Source organism: Borostomias antarcticus (assembly GCF_949987555.1).
Source record: "Borostomias antarcticus genome assembly, chromosome: 34".
Classification (NCBI taxonomy): Eukaryota; Metazoa; Chordata; class Actinopteri; order Stomiiformes; family Stomiidae; genus Borostomias; species Borostomias antarcticus.
In genome coordinates, this window is record NC_140267.1 from 2,685,310 (window position 1) to 2,704,573 (window position 19,264).

The following is a 19,264-nucleotide window of genomic DNA, read 5'->3' on the forward strand; positions in this document are numbered from 1 at the left end:
GTACCGTATACTATGATCAAATCAGTACGGTATACTATGATCAAATCAGTACTGTATACTATGATCAAATCAGTACTGTATAATATGATCAAATCAGTATTGTATACTATGATCAAATCACTACCGTATACTATGATCAAATCAGTACAGTATACTATGATCAAATCAGTACAGTATACTATGATCAAATCAGTACTGTATACTATGATCAAATCAGTACAGTATACTATGATCAAATCACTACAGTATACTATGATCAAATCAGTACCGTATACTCTGATCAAATCAGTACAGTATACTATGATCAAATCAGTACAGTATACTATGATCAAACCAGTACTGTATACTATGATCAAATCACTACAGTATACAATGATCAAATCAGTACTGTATACTATGATGAAATCAGTACAGTATACTATGATCAAATCACTACCGTATACTATGATCAAATCACTACAGTATACTATGATCAAATCAGTACTGTATACTATGATGAAATCAGTACAGTATACTATGATCAAATCACTACCGTATACTATGATCAAATCAGTACCGTATACTATGATCAAATCAGTACAGTATACTATGATCAAATCAGTACAGTATACTATGATCAAACCAGTACTGTATACTATGATGAAATCAGTACAGTATACTATGATCAAATCAGTACTGTATACTATGATCAAATCACTACAGTATACAATGATCAAATCAGTACAGTATACTATGATAAAATCACTACCGTATACTATGATCAAATCACTACAGTATACTATGATCAAATCAGTACTGTATACTATGATGAAATCAGTACAGTATACTATGATCAAATCACTACCGTATACTATGATCAAATCAGTACCGTATACTATGATCAAATCAGTACAGTATACTATGATCAAATCAGTACAGTATACTATGATCAAATCAGTACTGTATACTATGATGAAATCAGTACAGTATACTATGATCAAATCACTACAGTATACAATGATCAAATCAGTACTGTATACTATGATCAAATCACTACAGTATACTATGATCAAATCACTACAATATACTATGATCAAATCAGTACAGTATACTATGATCAAATCAGTACAGTATACTATGATCAAATCACTACCATATACTATGATCAAATCAGTACTGTATACTATGATCAAATCAGTACAGTATACTATGATCAAATCAGTACAGTATACTATGATCAAATCAGTACTGTATACTATGATCAATTCACTACCGTATACTATGATCAAATCAGTACGGTATACTATGATCAAATCAGTACCGTATACTATGATCAAATCAGTACGGTATACTATGATCAAATCAGTACTGTATACTATGATCAAATCAGTACTGTATAATATGATCAAATCAGTATTGTATACTATGATCAAATCACTACCGTATACTATGATCAAATCAGTACAGTATACTATGATCAAATCAGTACAGTATACTATGATCAAATCAGTACTGTATACTATGATCAAATCAGTACAGTATACTATGATCAAATCACTACAGTATACTATGATCAAATCAGTACCGTATACTCTGATCAAATCAGTACAGTATACTATGATCAAATCAGTACAGTATACTATGATCAAACCAGTACTGTATACTATGATCAAATCACTACAGTATACAATGATCAAATCAGTACTGTATACTATGATGAAATCAGTACAGTATACTATGATCAAATCACTACCGTATACTATGATCAAATCACTACAGTATACTATGATCAAATCAGTACTGTATACTATGATGAAATCAGTACAGTATACTATGATCAAATCACTACCGTATACTATGATCAAATCAGTACCGTATACTATGATCAAATCAGTACAGTATACTATGATCAAATCAGTACAGTATACTATGATCAAACCAGTACTGTATACTATGATGAAATCAGTACAGTATACTATGATCAAATCAGTACTGTATACTATGATCAAATCACTACAGTATACAATGATCAAATCAGTACAGTATACTATGATAAAATCACTACCGTATACTATGATCAAATCACTACAGTATACTATGATCAAATCAGTACTGTATACTATGATGAAATCACTACCGTATACTATGATCAAATCAGTACCGTATACTATGATCAAATCAGTACCGTATACTATGATCAAATCAGTACAGTATACTATGATCAAACCAGTACTGTATACTATGATGAAATCAGTACAGTATACTATGATCAAATCAGTACTGTATACTATGATCAAATCACTACAGTATACAATGATCAAATCAGTACAGTATACTATGATAAAATCACTACCGTATACTATGATCAAATCACTACAGTATACTATGATCAAATCAGTACTGTATACTATGATGAAATCAGTACAGTATACTATGATCAAATCACTACCGTATACTATGATCAAATCAGTACCGTATACTATGATCAAATCAGTACAGTATACTATGATCAAATCAGTACAGTATACTATGATCAAATCAGTACTGTATACTATGATGAAATCAGTACAGTATACTATGATCAAATCACTACAGTATACAATGATCAAATCAGTACTGTATACTATGATCAAATCACTACAGTATACTATGATCAAATCACTACAGTATACAATGATCAAATCAGTACTGAATACTATGATCAAATCACTTCAGTATACAATGATCAAATCAGTACTGTATACTCGGATCAAATCACTACAGTATACTATGATCAAATCAGTACAGTATACTATGATCAAATCAGTACTGTATACTATGATCAAATCAGTACAGAATACTATGATCAAATCACTACAGTATACTATGATCAAATCAGTACTGTATACTATGACCAAATCAGTACAGAATACTATGATCAAATCACTATAATATACTATGATCAAATCAGTACTGTATACTATGATCAAATCAGTGCAGTATACTATGATCAAATCAGTACAGTATACTATGATCAAATCAGTACCGTATACTATGATCAAATCAGTACAGTATACTATGATCAAATCACTACAGTATACTATGATCAAATCACTACCGTATACTATGATCAAATCAGTACTGTATACTATGATCAAATCACTACAGTATACTATGATCAAATCAGTACAGAATACTATGATCAAATCAGTACAGAATACTATGATCAAATCAGTACTGTATACAATGATCAAATCACTACAGTATACTATGATCAAATCAGTACCCTATACTATGATCAAATCAGTACCCTATACTATGATCAAATCAGTACAGAATACTATGATCAAATCACTACAGAATACTATGATCAAATCAGTACTGAATACTATGTACAGTATGTCAAATCAGTACAGTATACTATGATCAAATCAGTACAGAATACTATGATCAAATCAGTACAGAATACTATGATCAAATCAGTACTGTATACTATGATCAAATCAGTACAGTATACTATGATCAAATCACTACCGTATACTATGATCAAATCAGTACAGTATACTATGATCAAATCAGTACAGTATACTATGATCAAATCAGTACCGTATACTATGATCAAATCACTACAGTATACTATGATCAAATCAGTACAGTATACTATGATCAAATCACTACCGTATACTATGATCAAATCAGTACTGTATACTATGATCAAATCACTACCGTATACTATGATCAAATCACTACCGTATACTATGATCAAATCAGTACAGTATACTATGATCAAATCAGTACAGTTTTCTATGTACAGTATGTCAAATCAGAACAGAATACTATGATCAAATCACTACAGTATACTATGTATGTCAAATCAGAACAGAATACTATGTACAGTATGTCAAATCAGCAGGATGTGTGACCTTTGTAAGTTTGCTACAACGCTGAATAAAAATATGTTTCAAGAATCAGTAGTAGTAGTAGTAGTAGTAATAATAGAACTTCATTAATCCCTGGGGGGCAATTGCACAAATCAGTCCCGTTCTAATTGTGTAGTCCTTACGGGGGGGTCCAGTTTCACTGGGTCCAGACATACAGTAGCTGACCGCTGAGGCACCACAATCACAATATCCTACTCTGTTACTGTGATGTGTGCGTCTACAGGAACATGACCGTTCTCCTGACCGACCAGGGTTGAGTTTCCCAGAGGCATCGTAGCGCTACGATGAACGCCGTAGCTTACGATGAACGTAGCGCTACGATGCCTCTGGGAAACTCAGCCCTGGGCCCTCAGTAGAGTCTGGCCAGCACACACACACTCACACACACACATACACAGCAACCGTACAGTAATATACATCGTGGTAGTACACATCATAGCAATGCACATCACATTAATGAGAACATGGAGGCAGATTAGAGCGGAATAGATGAATCATCGTTGACTTGAGATCAATGGAAAGAGGTCTGGGGATCCAGCAGGAGGAAATGTATTCCGCGGAGAACGCTGCAGCAGCAAGAAGAGTTCCACACCCGAAACTTGGCTAATCTGGTTCCCTCTGAAAGGAACCTCTGTAATACCATCACACTGTTCTCCCCTCTCAATTTGACATCTGAGCTCCAAGGATCACATCAAACTGTTAATCTGTCCGTGCCCAGAACTGGCGAGTCATTAGTTTACTTCAAACACTTTTAATTGGATTGTAATCCAATGAATTGTAATAGTTCATTTCTCTTTGCTGGTCTAAATGGTGACCTTGTATCTGTAACAATTGCAAACCAAATTCATTACTTGTACCTCAGTTTACAGCCAACTTGAAACATGTGAAGGAATAGTGATACAGCGCCAGAAGAGACCAGTTAACTACTCTCTCCTGTCTGATGCAGTACTATGCAGAGAGACACTACAACAGTGGGAGGGGGGTGAGGAAGGAGATGACTCTTCATTGCATCACAGACATCTGAATGGATCCACGAAGAAATCAATGTGTCTGGGTGGGTTACAATGGTGCTGGTGATCGCAGTTAAAATGAGCCGGTGAATTAGCAGGGTGGGATTAGATCATGAACAGTCAACCGGTTAGCAGGTTATGGGTTCACTGTCTAGTGTGACTAGTCTAGAGCCAATCAGAACACAGCGTTTGAAACATCTACTGGAGCAGATCAGCCGTGCCTGCTGGTGGACTTGTTATCTCCACTACGTCCACAAGGGAATAACCCAGCAAATACGCAACGTCAGGGAGACGTTCAGATCATGTCTTAATAACGTCCGTCGGTCCTGAACCCCGTTTGTACGTCTGCTGGACCCCTCGATATTCAAACGTCTGGCTTGGACCCCTCTAAGACGTCTGTGGACGTGCAGAACGGGTTCAATATCTGAACGTTAAAAAAAAAACATTCATTCTGGCTCCTAATTGGATGTCTTTTAGACGTGTCTTTGCTCAGTGGGACAGACCAACGAATAAGAAGCATCTTTCCCTCGGGATTCATACTTTGAACTGAATTCAATCAAATTGAACTTAATATCCCTGTTTCTCTCCCTTCTGCGTGACCCCTCCCTGTGTCCCCTGCTCTGTCGTTGTTGGTTTATTCCCTCTGAAGATGCTGCCGTGTCAAATCTGCCCAGCGCGTCTTAAGCTCCGAACCCGAGCCGCGGGTCGGGTCTGGATCCTTACCTGCTGGTGTACTCTTTAACCAGATACCGGCCCTGAGTACTCTGTTTGAACACGCAGCTACAGATCGCAGCCATAGTGGAGAACGTTTACTGACCTGTGAGTCAAACCAAGAACACACACACACACACACACTGTACTCTCTCCTCACAGTGTAATACAGTAACTGCACAAGTAGACGAGGTGGTTTGGAATCACATGCTCATGATGAGGTGCAGCCTCGTCTGTGGCGCGATAGACCTCAGCCCTGTGCGGTCAGACATGACGAATGCCTGTTCTGCTGGTTTGATTGAACCCCGTACTGAGTTGATGGGATAGGATAGGTAGAAGATGATGGCATAGAGAAGCCAAATTGGAAGCAAACTCCCAGGAGGTTTAAAATAGAGGTGAGGGGAGTGTTAGTAGGGCCTGTGGTCGAGGGATGAGGGCTGAGGGCTGGTTTGTAGCCCAAGGAATCGTCCACAAAGTTTCAGTTACAGGGTCAGAATGAATTATACAGACGATCTTCTAATAGAAACCTCAGGATTCCTGACATGGCTCCGGTGTGGTGAATATTTAATCGCCATTGGAACAATCTTCAACTTTCCCAGAATACCTTTTGGTTGAACTACACGGATGGCATTCCTGAAGCCTGCATTCCCGCACAGTTCACATACCATCATCTCTCAATCAAAACGTCAATAAACAGTTTTCGTCTAATCTCAAACGAATCTGATTCCGTTTTATTTTGGCCGTGACAGACTGTACAACCACACAGGCTACTGTAAGGATGTTCTCAACGTCTTATATCAGCCTGGCAGGCACCAGAAATATCAACACCTGACACTTGAACATGCTCAGCAAAACCTATGAAGGTTTTCCATTCTCTCTCTCTCTCTCTCTCTCTCTCTCTCTCTCTCTCTCTCTCTCTCTCTCTATCCAATTAACAATTTAAACCCGCTGTTCTCAACTATCAATGGTGCCGTTATGCGATCACTCATTACGCATAAACCCATCATACAAATGAACAGGTCTAATTGCTGACATTATTATTCCATGTCAAGACACTCGAGTTCTAATTAGGTAATTAGTCTAAATCACATCCCTATTTCCAGCGGGTGTGAGCGCGGTTCTCTCGGCTCCAGCTGAGAACATCTCGGGCCCCTGGAGGAACAGAGGGCCGAACAGAGGGACTTACCCCAGGAGAGTAGCCGTGCGTCGGAGAGGTGTGTCAGCCTGAACCCGTCGGGAGTCGGTGGCTGATGGAAACAACGTTACCGCGACGGAGAGCTGCCTGCGCCTCGGCACCCCATTTATGGAGAGGGGTTAGACTATATATAACTCTCCCATCCACCCGCTACATCACTCCTGACTCACACAGGGCCTTCTGGAGACTCAATGACTCTCTTATACACTGTTCCTAAAGTTTGGCCTGAGATTTGACCAGTCTTTACTGTTTAATTGAATCTTATTTAATTGATATTAAACATTTTAGGCAAGGCGATAATGAAATTACCATGAGATTATAATTCTGAATTAATACGGTTTAATTATTATTTACTTATAAGTTATACCTACAGTATAGGCTACTGTTTTTTGTTGTTGCTTGAGATGTAATAAATAATAGACAACTGGTTGCTTGATATTTATGTCTGCAATGTCATTTTTCATTTTTTTTTTACAGATTACAAAGTATAAATTGTAATATTTCAAATGATGTGTAGGCTAATGGATTGAAATCTGTAAATATCTGAAGCAGATATGTTTCTGTGAATGTTGGTGCACCTGAAATGATTAAACAGAGGCTTGAAAGATTCCTATCTGTCCTCACTTCTCACAGGACATGGACTTTTACAATAATATACCACTATTTAGTGAATCTAACGTATTTTGCCCTCTAGCGCATTGTAAGGACTGCAGACATCCCAGCAAACGTCAGGGATCACGTCTTAATAACGTCCGTCGGTCCTGAACCCCGTTTGTTCGTCTGCTGGACCCCTCAATATTCAAACGTCTGGCTTGGACCCCTCTAAGACGTCTGTGGACGTGCAGAACGGGTTCAATATCTGAACGTCTAAAAAAAATCATTCTGGCTCCTAATTGGATGTCTGCACGTCCGAAAAGACAAAAAAAGACATCTAAAAGACGTCTTTTAGACGTGTCTTTGCTCAGTGGGATGAGGTCCAACTCTCCAGTGACTGTCACTAACCCCCAGGAACTTTAAGATGCCTCCAGACGCCCCAGTGAAATGTGACCCCTAGCTGCCACTATTTATAACAGACTGGTTTGGTTTACAGATGGGCTACAGCCGGGGTATTCAGCAGACGACATCACACATTTCTCATTGCCAGAAAAATGGGGATGATATAATGTAATAATGATAATGTAATGCCACTAACGCTGAAGATTATCATGCAATTAAAAGGGGATTTACATGGGATCTTTCAAGTCCATCTGTATTGGGATAAGGGTTAATTATAGGAGGCTAAGCCCAGCCTAGTCTATTAGGCGAGCAGCTGCAGCTAGTTTGTTTGCGAGCGCAATGCAAAGTTTGATTTGGTTTACGGGCTCACTGGGCTTCCGTAGGCTGGGATATGAACTAGTGTGGAGAGGGCAGGGGACACGGGACGTGCAGTGTGGAGAGGACAGGGGACACGGGACCTACAGTGTGGAGAGGACAGGGGACACGGGACCTACAGTGTGGAGAGGACAGGGGACACGGGACCTACAGTGTGGAGAGGACAGGGGACACGGGACGTGCAGTGTGGAGAGGACAGGGGACACGGGACCTACAGTGTGGAGAGGACAGGGGACACGGGACCTACAGTGTGGAGAGGACAGGGGACACGGGACGTGCAGTGTGGAGAGGACAGGGGACACGGGACCTACAGTGTGGAGAGGACAGGGGACACGGGACCTACAGTGTGGAGAGGACAGGGGACACGGGACCTGCAGTGTGGAGAGGACAGGGGACACGGGACCTACAGTGTGGAGAGGACAGGGGACACGGGACCTACAGCGTGGAGAGGACAGGGGACACGGGACCTGCAGTGTGGAGAGGACAGGGGACACGGGACCTGCAGTGTGGAGAGGACAGGGGACACGGGACCTGCAGTGTGGAGAGGACAGGGGACACGGGACCTGCAGTGTGGAGAGGACAGGGGACACGGGACCTGCAGTGTGGAGAGGACAGGGGACACGGGACCTGCAGGTCGCTGGGATATGAACTAGTGTGGAGAGGACAGGGGATACGGGACATGCAGTGTGGAGAGGACAGGGGACACGGGACCTGCAGTGCGCTGGGATATGAACTAGTGTGGAGAGGGCAGGGGACACGGGACGTGCAGTGTGGAGAGGACAGGGGACACGGGACCTACAGTGTGGAGAGGACAGGGGACACGGGACCTGCAGTGTGGAGAGGACAGGGGACACGGGACCTACAGTGTGGAGAGGACAGGGGACACGGGACCTGCAGTGTGGAGAGGACAGGGGACACGGGACCTACAGTGTGGAGAGGACAGGGGACACGGGACCTGCAGTGTGGAGAGGACAGGGGACACGGGACATGCAGTGTGGAGAGGACAGGGGACACGGGACCTGCAGGTCGCTGGGATATGAACTAGTGTGGAGAGGACAGGGGACACGGGACATGCAGTGTGGAGAGGACAGGGGACACGGGACCTGCAGTGCGCTGGGATATGAACTAGTGTGGAGAGGGCAGGGGACACGGGACCTACAGTATGGATAGGACAGGGGACACGGGACATGCAGTGTGGAGAGGACAGGGGACACGGGACCTACAGTGTGGAGAGGACAGGGGACACGGGACCTGCAGGGCGCTGTGATATGAACTAGTGTGGAGAGGACAGGGGACACGGGACCTGCAGTGTGGAGAGGACAGGGGACACGGGACCTGCAGTGTGGAGAGGACAGGGGACACGGGACCCTGGGATCAGCTTCCAGGGTCGCCTGTCCTGAAGCATCACGTGATCCACATTTCACGTGACTTCTCTGCGCAGCGCGTCTGCGCATGCTCAGCTGTGATAGGGAAACAAACACAGCTTGGGTTGAACTCCGGGACAGAGTTTACTTGTTGCGACTTCAGCCTTGAAATGATAGATTGAACTCGCTACAGAGTGAAACTGTTTATAACGACAAATATATTTATTTCACCTGCCTGATTGGTTATAAGAAGAGAAACGCGACGGTCCTACACGTCTCACAGCCTATAATAAGGTAAGAATCGCTCTTCCTGGGTTTAAGGTTCCTGTTGTGGCTTGAAACACACACAACAACACTGGTGCTGGACGGGGACAGCTTTAATGTTACAGTAGGACTTCAAAGTTACAAATCAAGCATTTTATTTATTTATTTGTGTTTATTTATTTATTTATTTATTTGTGTTTATTTATTTATTTAGCCTTACAATAGAAATGAGCGCACATTGTCAAACCATGGGCCGAATTACGCATTAAGACCTTGGTGGCCAAACCCCAACATAGCAACAATTAGGCTATATACCAACATGTAAATGATTTAATTGTGATTATTGTCTGTGTTTCAGTGTGAATATGAATCCGTCTGGCCTCCTTCTGCTCGGCCTTGGGTACTATGTCGCCTCCTCAGTCATCTCAGCCCCGTGAGTACAAGGCTACTAGACCAGTAGTATGCTAAACACACAGTACTATAGTATGCTAAACACACAGTACTACACAGTACTATAGTATGCTAAACACACAGTACTATAGTATGCTAAACACACAGTACTATAGTATGCTAAACACACAGTACTATAGTATGCTAAACACACAGGACTATAGTATGCTAAACACACAGTACTATAGTATGCTAAACACAGTACTATAGTATGCTAAACACACAGTACTATAGTATGCTAAACACACTACTATAGTATGCTAAACACACAGTACTATAGTATGCTAAACACAGTACTATAGTATGCTAAACACACTACTATAGTATGCTAAACACAGTACTATAGTATGCTAAACACAGTACTATAGTATGCTAAACACACAGTACTATAGTATGCTAAACACAGTACTATAGTATGCTAAACACACAGTACTATAGTATGCTAAACACACACTACTATAGTATGCTAAACACACAGTACTATAGTATGCTAAACACACAGTACTATAGTATGCTAAACACACAGTACTATAGTATGCTAAACACAGTACTATAGTATGCTAAACACACAGTACTATAGTATGCTAAACACACAGTACTATAGTATGCTAAACACAGTACTATAGTATGCTAAACACACAGTACTATAGTATGCTAAACACCTAAACACACAGTACTATAGTATGCTAAACACACAGTACTATAGTATGCTAAACACACAGTACTATAGTATGCTAAACACACAGTACTATAGTATGCTAAACACACAGTACTATAGTATGCTAAACACACAGTACTATAGTATGCTAAACACACATTACTATAGTATGCTAAACACACAGTACTATAGTATGCTAAACACACAACGGTTACTAGCTCAGGACTACCAGTTCCCCGTGTCTAGGAGAGGAGGAGCTCGAGAGAGAAGCTGATGTGTTTGAGGGCGACTGACCCAGGTTCTGAGGTGTGACTTCCTGGTTTGTGTTTTCCCTCCAGACACATGTGGACCAAGCTGATCCTCACCCATCACTGGCCCGCTACGTTCTGCGGCGTACGTTCCCCCGTGCTCTCGTTGTGGTCACGCTGCAGCTGACCACGTTCATGTGATGCTCATGACTAACCACCAGGTCACATGACTAATCACCAGGTCACATGACCAGCCATCGCTACTGGAGCTCATCGACTTCCTCTAACATCTGAACTGCCCTGTAACTGTATTACATATAATGCTATCACTTGTAATCACATATATAGATAAAGGCTACTTTGGGAAATTATAATCCTTAGAGGATTATTTGACACATTTCTCTTCGAAACTAAAATAAAACCGGCCATCTACAGTATATAGAAGAAAGAGAACCTGAAAGCTAACTGACTGTCAGACTGCTGTGATGACATCACCATGTCTCTCTTCAGATGGAGCACTGCCACGCCAACATCAGCTACTGGACCCTGCACGGCCTCTGGTGAGAACAGAACCCACAGAACACCAACACCACAGAACACCAACACCACAGAACCCACAGAACACCCAACGCCACAGAACCCACAGAACACCCAACACCACAGAACCCACAGAACACCCAACGCCACAGAACGCACAGAACACTCAACACCACTGAACGCACAGAACACTCAACACCACAGAACCCACAGAACACCAACACCACAGAACCCACAGAACACCCAACACCACAGAACACCCAACACCACAGAACCCACAGAACACCCAACACCACAGAACGCACAGAACACCCGACACCACAGAACCCACAGAACACTCAACACCACAGAACCCACAGAACACTCAACACCACAGAACACCCAACGCCACAGAACCCACAGAACACCAACACCACAGAACACCACAGAACACCACAGAACACCACAGAACACCCAACACCACAGAACACCACAAAACACCCAACACCACAGAACACCACAGAACACCCAACACAACAGAACACTCAACACAACAGAACACCACAGAACACCCAACACAACAGAACACTCAACACAACAGAACACCACAGAACACCCAACACAACAGAACACTCAACACAACAGAACACCACAGAACACCCAACACAACAGAACACTCAACACAACAGAACACCACAGAACACCCAACACAACAGAACACTCAACACAACAGAACACCACAGAACACCCAACACCACAGAACACCCAACACAACAGAACACTCAACACCACAGAACACCACAGAACACTCAACACCATAGAACGCCTAACATCACAGAAAGAACACCCAACACACAGAACACCCAACACCAGAGAACCCAGCAGAACTGGGCCACAGTCGGACAGTCTGCCCCTGTCCCTAACGGGTCTGTGTCTGTGTCTGTGTTCCAGGCCTAATATAGGAATAGACTGTAACAACTCCTGGCACTTCAACACCAGTCAAATAGAGGTACGTTACCGTGGTTCAACACCAGTCAAATAGAGGTACGTTACCGTCTTTCAACACCAGTCAAATAGAGGTACGTTACCGTGGTTCAACACCAGTCAAATAGAGGTACGTTACCGTCTTTCAACACCAGTCAAATAGAGGTACGTTACCGTCTTTCAACACCAGTCAAATAGAGGTACGTTACCGTCTTTCAACATCAGTCAAATAGAGGTACGTTACCGTCTTTCAACACCAGTCAAATAGAGGTACGTTACCGTGGTTCAACACCAGTCAAATAGAGGTACGTTACCGTCTTTCAACACCAGTCAAATAGAGGTACGTTACCGTTGTTCAACACCAGTCAAATAGAGGTACGTTACCGTGGTTCAACACCAGTCAAATAGAGGTACGTTACCGTCTTTCAACACCAGTCAAATAGAGGTACGTTACCGTTGTTCAACACCAGTCAAATAGAGGTACGTTACCGTCTTTCAACACCAGTCAAATAGAGGTACGTTACCGTGGTTCAACACCAGTCAAATAGAGGTACGTTACCGTTGTTCAACACCAGTCAAATAGAGGTACGTTACCGTCTTTCAACACCAGTCAAATAGAGGTACGTTACCGTCTTTCAACACCAGTCAAATAGAGGTACGTTACCGTCTTTCAACACCAGTCAAATAGAGGTACGTTACCGTGGTTCAACACCAGTCAAATAGAGGTACGTTACCGTCTTTCAACACCAGTCAAATAGAGGTATGTTACCGTTGTTCCTGCTGGGAACTGTTGATGCTGCTGGAGATCTTGTAGACACGCTGTTAAATTCACCTTTATGTTAACTTAGATTAATCTTAATCATGCTTTGGTCTAGCTTTAGGCCTTGTTTACACGTAGCCGGGGATCGGGGAAAACGGGGATATTTATCTGCGTTTGTACCTGTCGTAAACTGAGGTTTTAACCCACTGAAAACGAATGTTTTAAAAACTCCGTCCAAAGTGGAGATTTAGGAAAACTCAGTTTTTTCGTTTGCATGTAAACAGAGGAAGATTTACGTCATGTACGCGACAGAAAATGCATTGAGTCAGGTGTGTGACCTTTGTTTACAGTGTGTTTGACCTTTGTTTACAGTGCGTTTGCTCCTCTGACGCGCTCTAATAATCATGGATGCTAAAGCGATGTACGTTTTTATGTTAGTGCAAAGTCTGTTGGTGCGTTTGCATTTGCAAATACAACTGCTTTATTACGATAACGCGTCTCCGTGCTTCTCGTTACACTGCCACCTACAGGCGTGGAGTGCTCTTGGTGGCGTGTTTATGCGGGCGGCGGCGTATTTATGCGGGTTCGTGTGCACGATTTTATTTTTTTAAACGGAGAGGGGGAAATATACGTTGATGTAAATACCCGTGTATGTGTAAACGAAGCCTTTGTGTGTGTGTGTGTGTGTGTGTGTGTGTGTGTGTGTGTGTGTGTGTGTGTGTGTGTGTGTGTGTATGCGTGTGAGCCCGAAGACTAATCGGAGATTGTGATTGGTTGTTCCAGGACCTCATCCCAGACATGATGAGGAGCTGGCCAGACCTGCTCAAACCCACCTCCGCTAGCTTCTGGTCCGTCCAATACACTGCTGCTACCGTACATACTGTACTCTCTCCCATCCTGCTGCTACATACAGTAGTCTCTCTCCCATCCTGCTACTGTACACACAGTCCTCTCTCTCCCATCCTGCTACTACATACAGTAGTCTCTCGTCCATCCTGCTACTGTACATACAGACCTCTCTCTCCCATCCTGCTACTGTACACACAGTCCTCTCTCTCCCATCCTGCTACTACATACAGTAGTCTCTCTCCCATCCTGCTACTGTACATACAGTCCTCTCTCTCCCATCCTGCTACTGTACATACAGTACTCTCTCTCCCATCCTGCTACTGTACATACAGACCTCTCTCTCCCATCCTGCTACTGTACAAACAGACCTCTCTCTCCCATCCTGCTACTGTAAATACAGACCTCTCTCTCCCATCCTGCTACTGTACATACAGACCTCTCTCTCCCATCCTGCTACTGTACACAGAGTCCTCTCTCCCATCCTGCTACTGTACACACAGTCCTCTCTCTCTCATCCTGCTACTGTACACACAGACCTCTCTCTCCCATCCTGTTACTGTACATACAGACCTCTCTCTCCCATCCTGCTACTGTACATACAGTCCTCTCTCTCCCATCCTGCTACTGTACATACAGTCCTCTCTCTCCCATCCTGCTACTGTACATAGACCTCTCTCTCATCCTGCTACTGTACATATACCTCTCTCTCCCATCCTGCTACTGTACATAGACCTCTCTCTCCCATCCTGCTACTGTACACAGAGTCCTCTCTCCCATCCTGCTACTGTACATAGTCCTCTCTCTCCCATCCTGCTACTGTACATACAGACCTCTCTCTCTCATCCTGCTACTACATACAGACCTCTCTCTCCCATCCTGCTACTGTACATACAGACCTCTCTCTCCCATCCTGCTACTGTACATACAGACCTCTCTCTCCCATCCTGCTGTCTACTGCTATTTTCCGACTGTTTGTGTGTGTGTGTGTGTGTGTGTGTGTGTGTGTGTGTGTGTGTGTGTGTGCGTGTGTGTGTGTGTGTGTGTGATTTGACAGGAAGTACGAGTGGCATAAGCATGGGACTTGTGCGGCCCGGTCCCCATCGTTGGACAGTCAACACAAGTACTTTGACAAAGCTCTGGAACTCTACCACAAGCTGGACCTGGATGGGTGAGAGTTCTGGATCTGGTTCTGGATTAAACACACTGTGAATGAAATTCAAGTCTTTCACTGGGTTTTGTTTTCCTACTTGACTGTTGTTCTAACTTTGTAGTTCGTTTTTATAGAATCAGTCTGTTAAAACTACAAATTCTTCCTGTGTGACATCACTTCCCTGTCCTCTTCATCCGGAAACTGTCACTTCCTTTTTCACGGTATAAACTATCGACCTCGTCCCCCAGTGACTCACTCTTGACTTGACACTTCCTGTTCTCGAGTCCGAATTTGCAAATCGTAACCGAATAAAACGATTGTCTTTTGTTTGAAACCAGCTTGAATCGACCACTCGCGCGCTCTTATTTTTAAACCAAGTATAAAAATACTTTCATAATACCAGAGGATGTGCTGTCTGGCTATTATTACTGGTATCACTTCAACTGTTACTCATCAAATCTAATTGTGTTTCAGAGTTCTGAGAAAATTCAGCATTGTTCCCTCTGAGAATAACTACTCGGTAAGTAAAGTGTTTTTAATCCTTAAACTGGGAAGTCATTATTTGGAGTCGGGATTGACGTCACACCCGGGTTCACCGTGTTTCAGAAATGTTGAATATGGTTGATTTTTGCCTTTTAATATGATCCTGTTAGCTATTTCCTAATTATGATGATTGACCTCTGAGTATGGCTGTCGGCTTAAGTTTCCGGTAAGAAACGGTGTCCCTCTTCCATAGACTTATGAGATAAAGACATCCCATGGCTGGTACACTCTGGGCCAAACACCATTGTTGTGGTTAGAGATAAAGGCCTTGGCGCCGAGGCGGCGTAGGTTAACTTGACCAAACAAGGCCACAGAAGAGACCAGAGAGACAGTCTTATCGGAGAAGAGACGAGGGAGGGGACGGACACTCAAACCACATAAGAACGTTGCAACGAGACCAATACTTTGATTTGGGTTCAGACAGCATACAGAGAGGTCAACTGTACATTAGGCCATGCCATCGTCTTTTGTATGTCAAACCTTCTGGAATAAACCGCTTTTGCTTGAGGCTCAAATCCCGTGTTGGAGAGATTCATTTGGAATACACCTGAGAAAGGAGACACTGGACTGTGTGGTATTGTGTGAGATTGGGGGCCGTCTTTTATTGAAATCAAAACAACGCAGAGCTTATCAAGGACAATAATAAAAGACAACGAGATTCATCAGAAACCAAAGGCGAAAACTCCACTTCAGCCTCGTCGTTGTAGCTCTAGCCAAGGCAGCCATTGTTAGCGATACCAGTTGATAACAATGCACTATGTGCTATTTTGTACATTCGCATAGCAGCGTTGTCCATTGATGGAAGTCGGACAGTACCCCCACTGATTTAATGAGACACGAATACAGAAGCGTCTCACTACAGCTTTGACTTATTGTTGCTACGCAGAGTAGCCATCTTGATTCGAAGTCAGCAGCTGCGGTCGGATCAGGTCAAGGTTGATTTTACAGCAGCGGAAATCCCAGTTTGAGTGACGTCGGGCGAACGTGTGTCTATAGATTAACGCCACATCTCACCTCGCAGTCAAACTTTGGTCCCAGACCCGAGGCAGTGGAGAGAACTGATATCGTTTACCCTGAAATACTGCAGACTAATGAATGCATGTTTTCACTTGAACTTTGAATGAAATTGACAGGAGCTGTGCGTTTGTTTGTTTATTAGGATCTCTTTTAGCCATCGGCTAGTCTTCCGAGAGTCCTCAACTAAAACATGCAGTACAATACAATAATGCAGAAGATACTACAATTCATAAATAGAATTCAAGAAAAAATAAGAAAAGAAAGAAACATGATAGTAAATACAATAATAACAGTAAAATACAATAGTTGAAAAACACAGCTACTTACGAAATCACACATCTAAAATGATTGTAACAAAAGATTGTAAATTATAATAATATAATAATTAATTCGGTGTGTGTAGTTACTGTACGGTGTGTGTAGTTACTGTACTGTATGTCTAGTCACACTGTGGTGGGGAAGCCTTTGCAGACACGGAGTGGGGAGAAGCCATAGAGTTGGTCAATGATACTGTTTATTATTATAACACAAAACAACAGCTGTGATGAACGCACTTTGTTACTACTCTGTACTTCTCCAGTGCTTACAGCCATAATGAACCACACTCTGGGGAATGACAGAATTGTATTTATTTATTATTGCTGTTGTCCATTTATTGATGTTGTCAGAGTATTGTCATGTCAGTAGGTACAGTAGAAGTAGAAGTAGCAGACCTGTGTTACTGTAGTTCCCTCATGTTTTATAGAACGTTTGTCTTCTCTCTTTGCAGTTTGATGACATCGAAGAAGTCATTTTGAAGTTCTACAAAGTGAAGCCCAAGATCCAGTGTGATCACCCTGAAAAGGTCCGACCACGGCATTCTGTTACCTGTCATATATTTACATTACAGTCATTTAGCAGATGCTTTTATCCAAAGCAACTTAGAATAATTGCATTTAAAGTCGCAATGAAATGAAAAAAGCATTCTGTCCCATTTTGGTTCACATAATTGGTCATAGTGTTCACCTATTCAATGATGTATGCCAAAAAAATTACAAAATTCTACTTTTGTTGTAATCTTATATCCAAGTATATAATTTCTTATTTCCTGGAAAACGGTAGGTCACGTGCAATGACGACAACAGGTACCTTAGATTTTAGGCCAATAATCTCACAACATCCACCCGTCAATCAACGCTATCCTTCTATCGAATCGGTCTAAAGTTCTTAAAACCCGTCCACTTGTCAATGTTCCAATCAAATTCCTCTAAACACATGTCCCGCCCTCATAGCTTGTTTGCGTCGGAAATACGTCAAACTACGTAAGTTAGATGATCTCAAACGTCCGTTTCAGTGCGACTTTAATGTAGGTAGTCAGTGTACTACGACTCGCCAGAACTCACAAGTGCATCTCCTTTCTAAACAAGTGACTAAAATCATAATCTAGTGCTGAAGGCAAAGTGCAAGAATAGCAAAATATGAGTACAATTAGTGGGGTTTACTGTACATCCTGACACCATTGTTTATTATTGTTGTTGTTGTTGTTTACAGGGGGGGCAGGTCCAGATCCTGGGGCAGATCGAGATCTGCTTCGACCCCGAGTTCCAGCTGGAGAACTGTGAGAAGACGGGTGACACGGTGGCCCTGGGTGACACAGCCAGGGCTTCAGGCCTCAGTGTGTGTGACCCCAACATGCCTGTCTACTACCCCCCTCTGAAGACCAGGAACCACGTCTAGACAGTCTACTACCCCCCCCTGAAGACCAGGAACCACTAATACCCCCCTCTGAAGACCTACTACCCTCCTCTGAAGACCAGGAACCATGTCTAGCCAGTCTACTACCCCCCTCTGAAGACCAGGAACCATGTCTAGCCAGTCTACTACCCCCCTCTGAAGACCTACTACCCTCCTCTGAAGACCAGGAACCATGTCTAGCCAGTCTACTACCCCCCTCTGAAGACCTACTACCCTCCTCTGAAGACCTACTACCCCCCTCTGAAGACCAGGAACCACATCTAGCCAATCTACTACCCCCCTCTGAAGACCTACTACCCCCCTCTGAAGACCTACTACCCTCCTCTGAAGACCAGGAACCATGTCTAGCCAGTCTACCCTCCTCTGAAGACCAGGAACCATGTCTAGACAGTCTACTACCCCCCCCTGAAGACCAGGAACCACGTCTAGACAGTCTACTACCCCCCCCTGAAGACCAGGAACCACTAATACCCCCCTCTGAAGACCTACTACCCTCCTCTGAAGACCAGGAACCATGTCTAGCCAGTCTACCCTCCTCTGA

At 42.9% G+C, this 19,264-nt stretch overlaps 2 protein-coding genes across 2 annotated transcripts in view; one reads left to right on the forward strand and one right to left on the reverse strand.

Moving 5' to 3' along the window:
- The window catches only part of myom2b (myomesin 2b), a gene marked incomplete at both ends in the record, with an annotated part of 62,470 nt that extends 56,764 nt beyond the window's left edge, over positions 1–5,706 (reverse strand). The window contains one exon of the mRNA XM_084460892.1: positions 5,633–5,706. Coding sequence (XP_084317018.1) covers positions 5,633–5,706 — 74 coding nt within the window. The remainder of the gene's footprint in view (positions 1–5,632) is intronic.
- Positions 5,707–9,666: 3,960 nt separating this feature from the next.
- Positions 9,667–18,972, forward strand: rnaset2 (ribonuclease T2). The gene is made up of 10 exons (XM_084460957.1): positions 9,667–9,844; positions 10,173–10,247; positions 11,261–11,315; positions 11,681–11,730; positions 12,638–12,695; positions 14,214–14,278; positions 15,334–15,447; positions 15,904–15,949; positions 17,759–17,833; positions 18,520–18,972. Exons 2-10 carry the CDS (start codon positions 10,180–10,182, stop codon positions 18,703–18,705), a joined length of 717 nt encoding a protein of 238 aa, XP_084317083.1. The 5' UTR covers positions 9,667–9,844; positions 10,173–10,179; the 3' UTR covers positions 18,706–18,972.
- Positions 18,973–19,264: the final 292 nt, after the last annotated feature.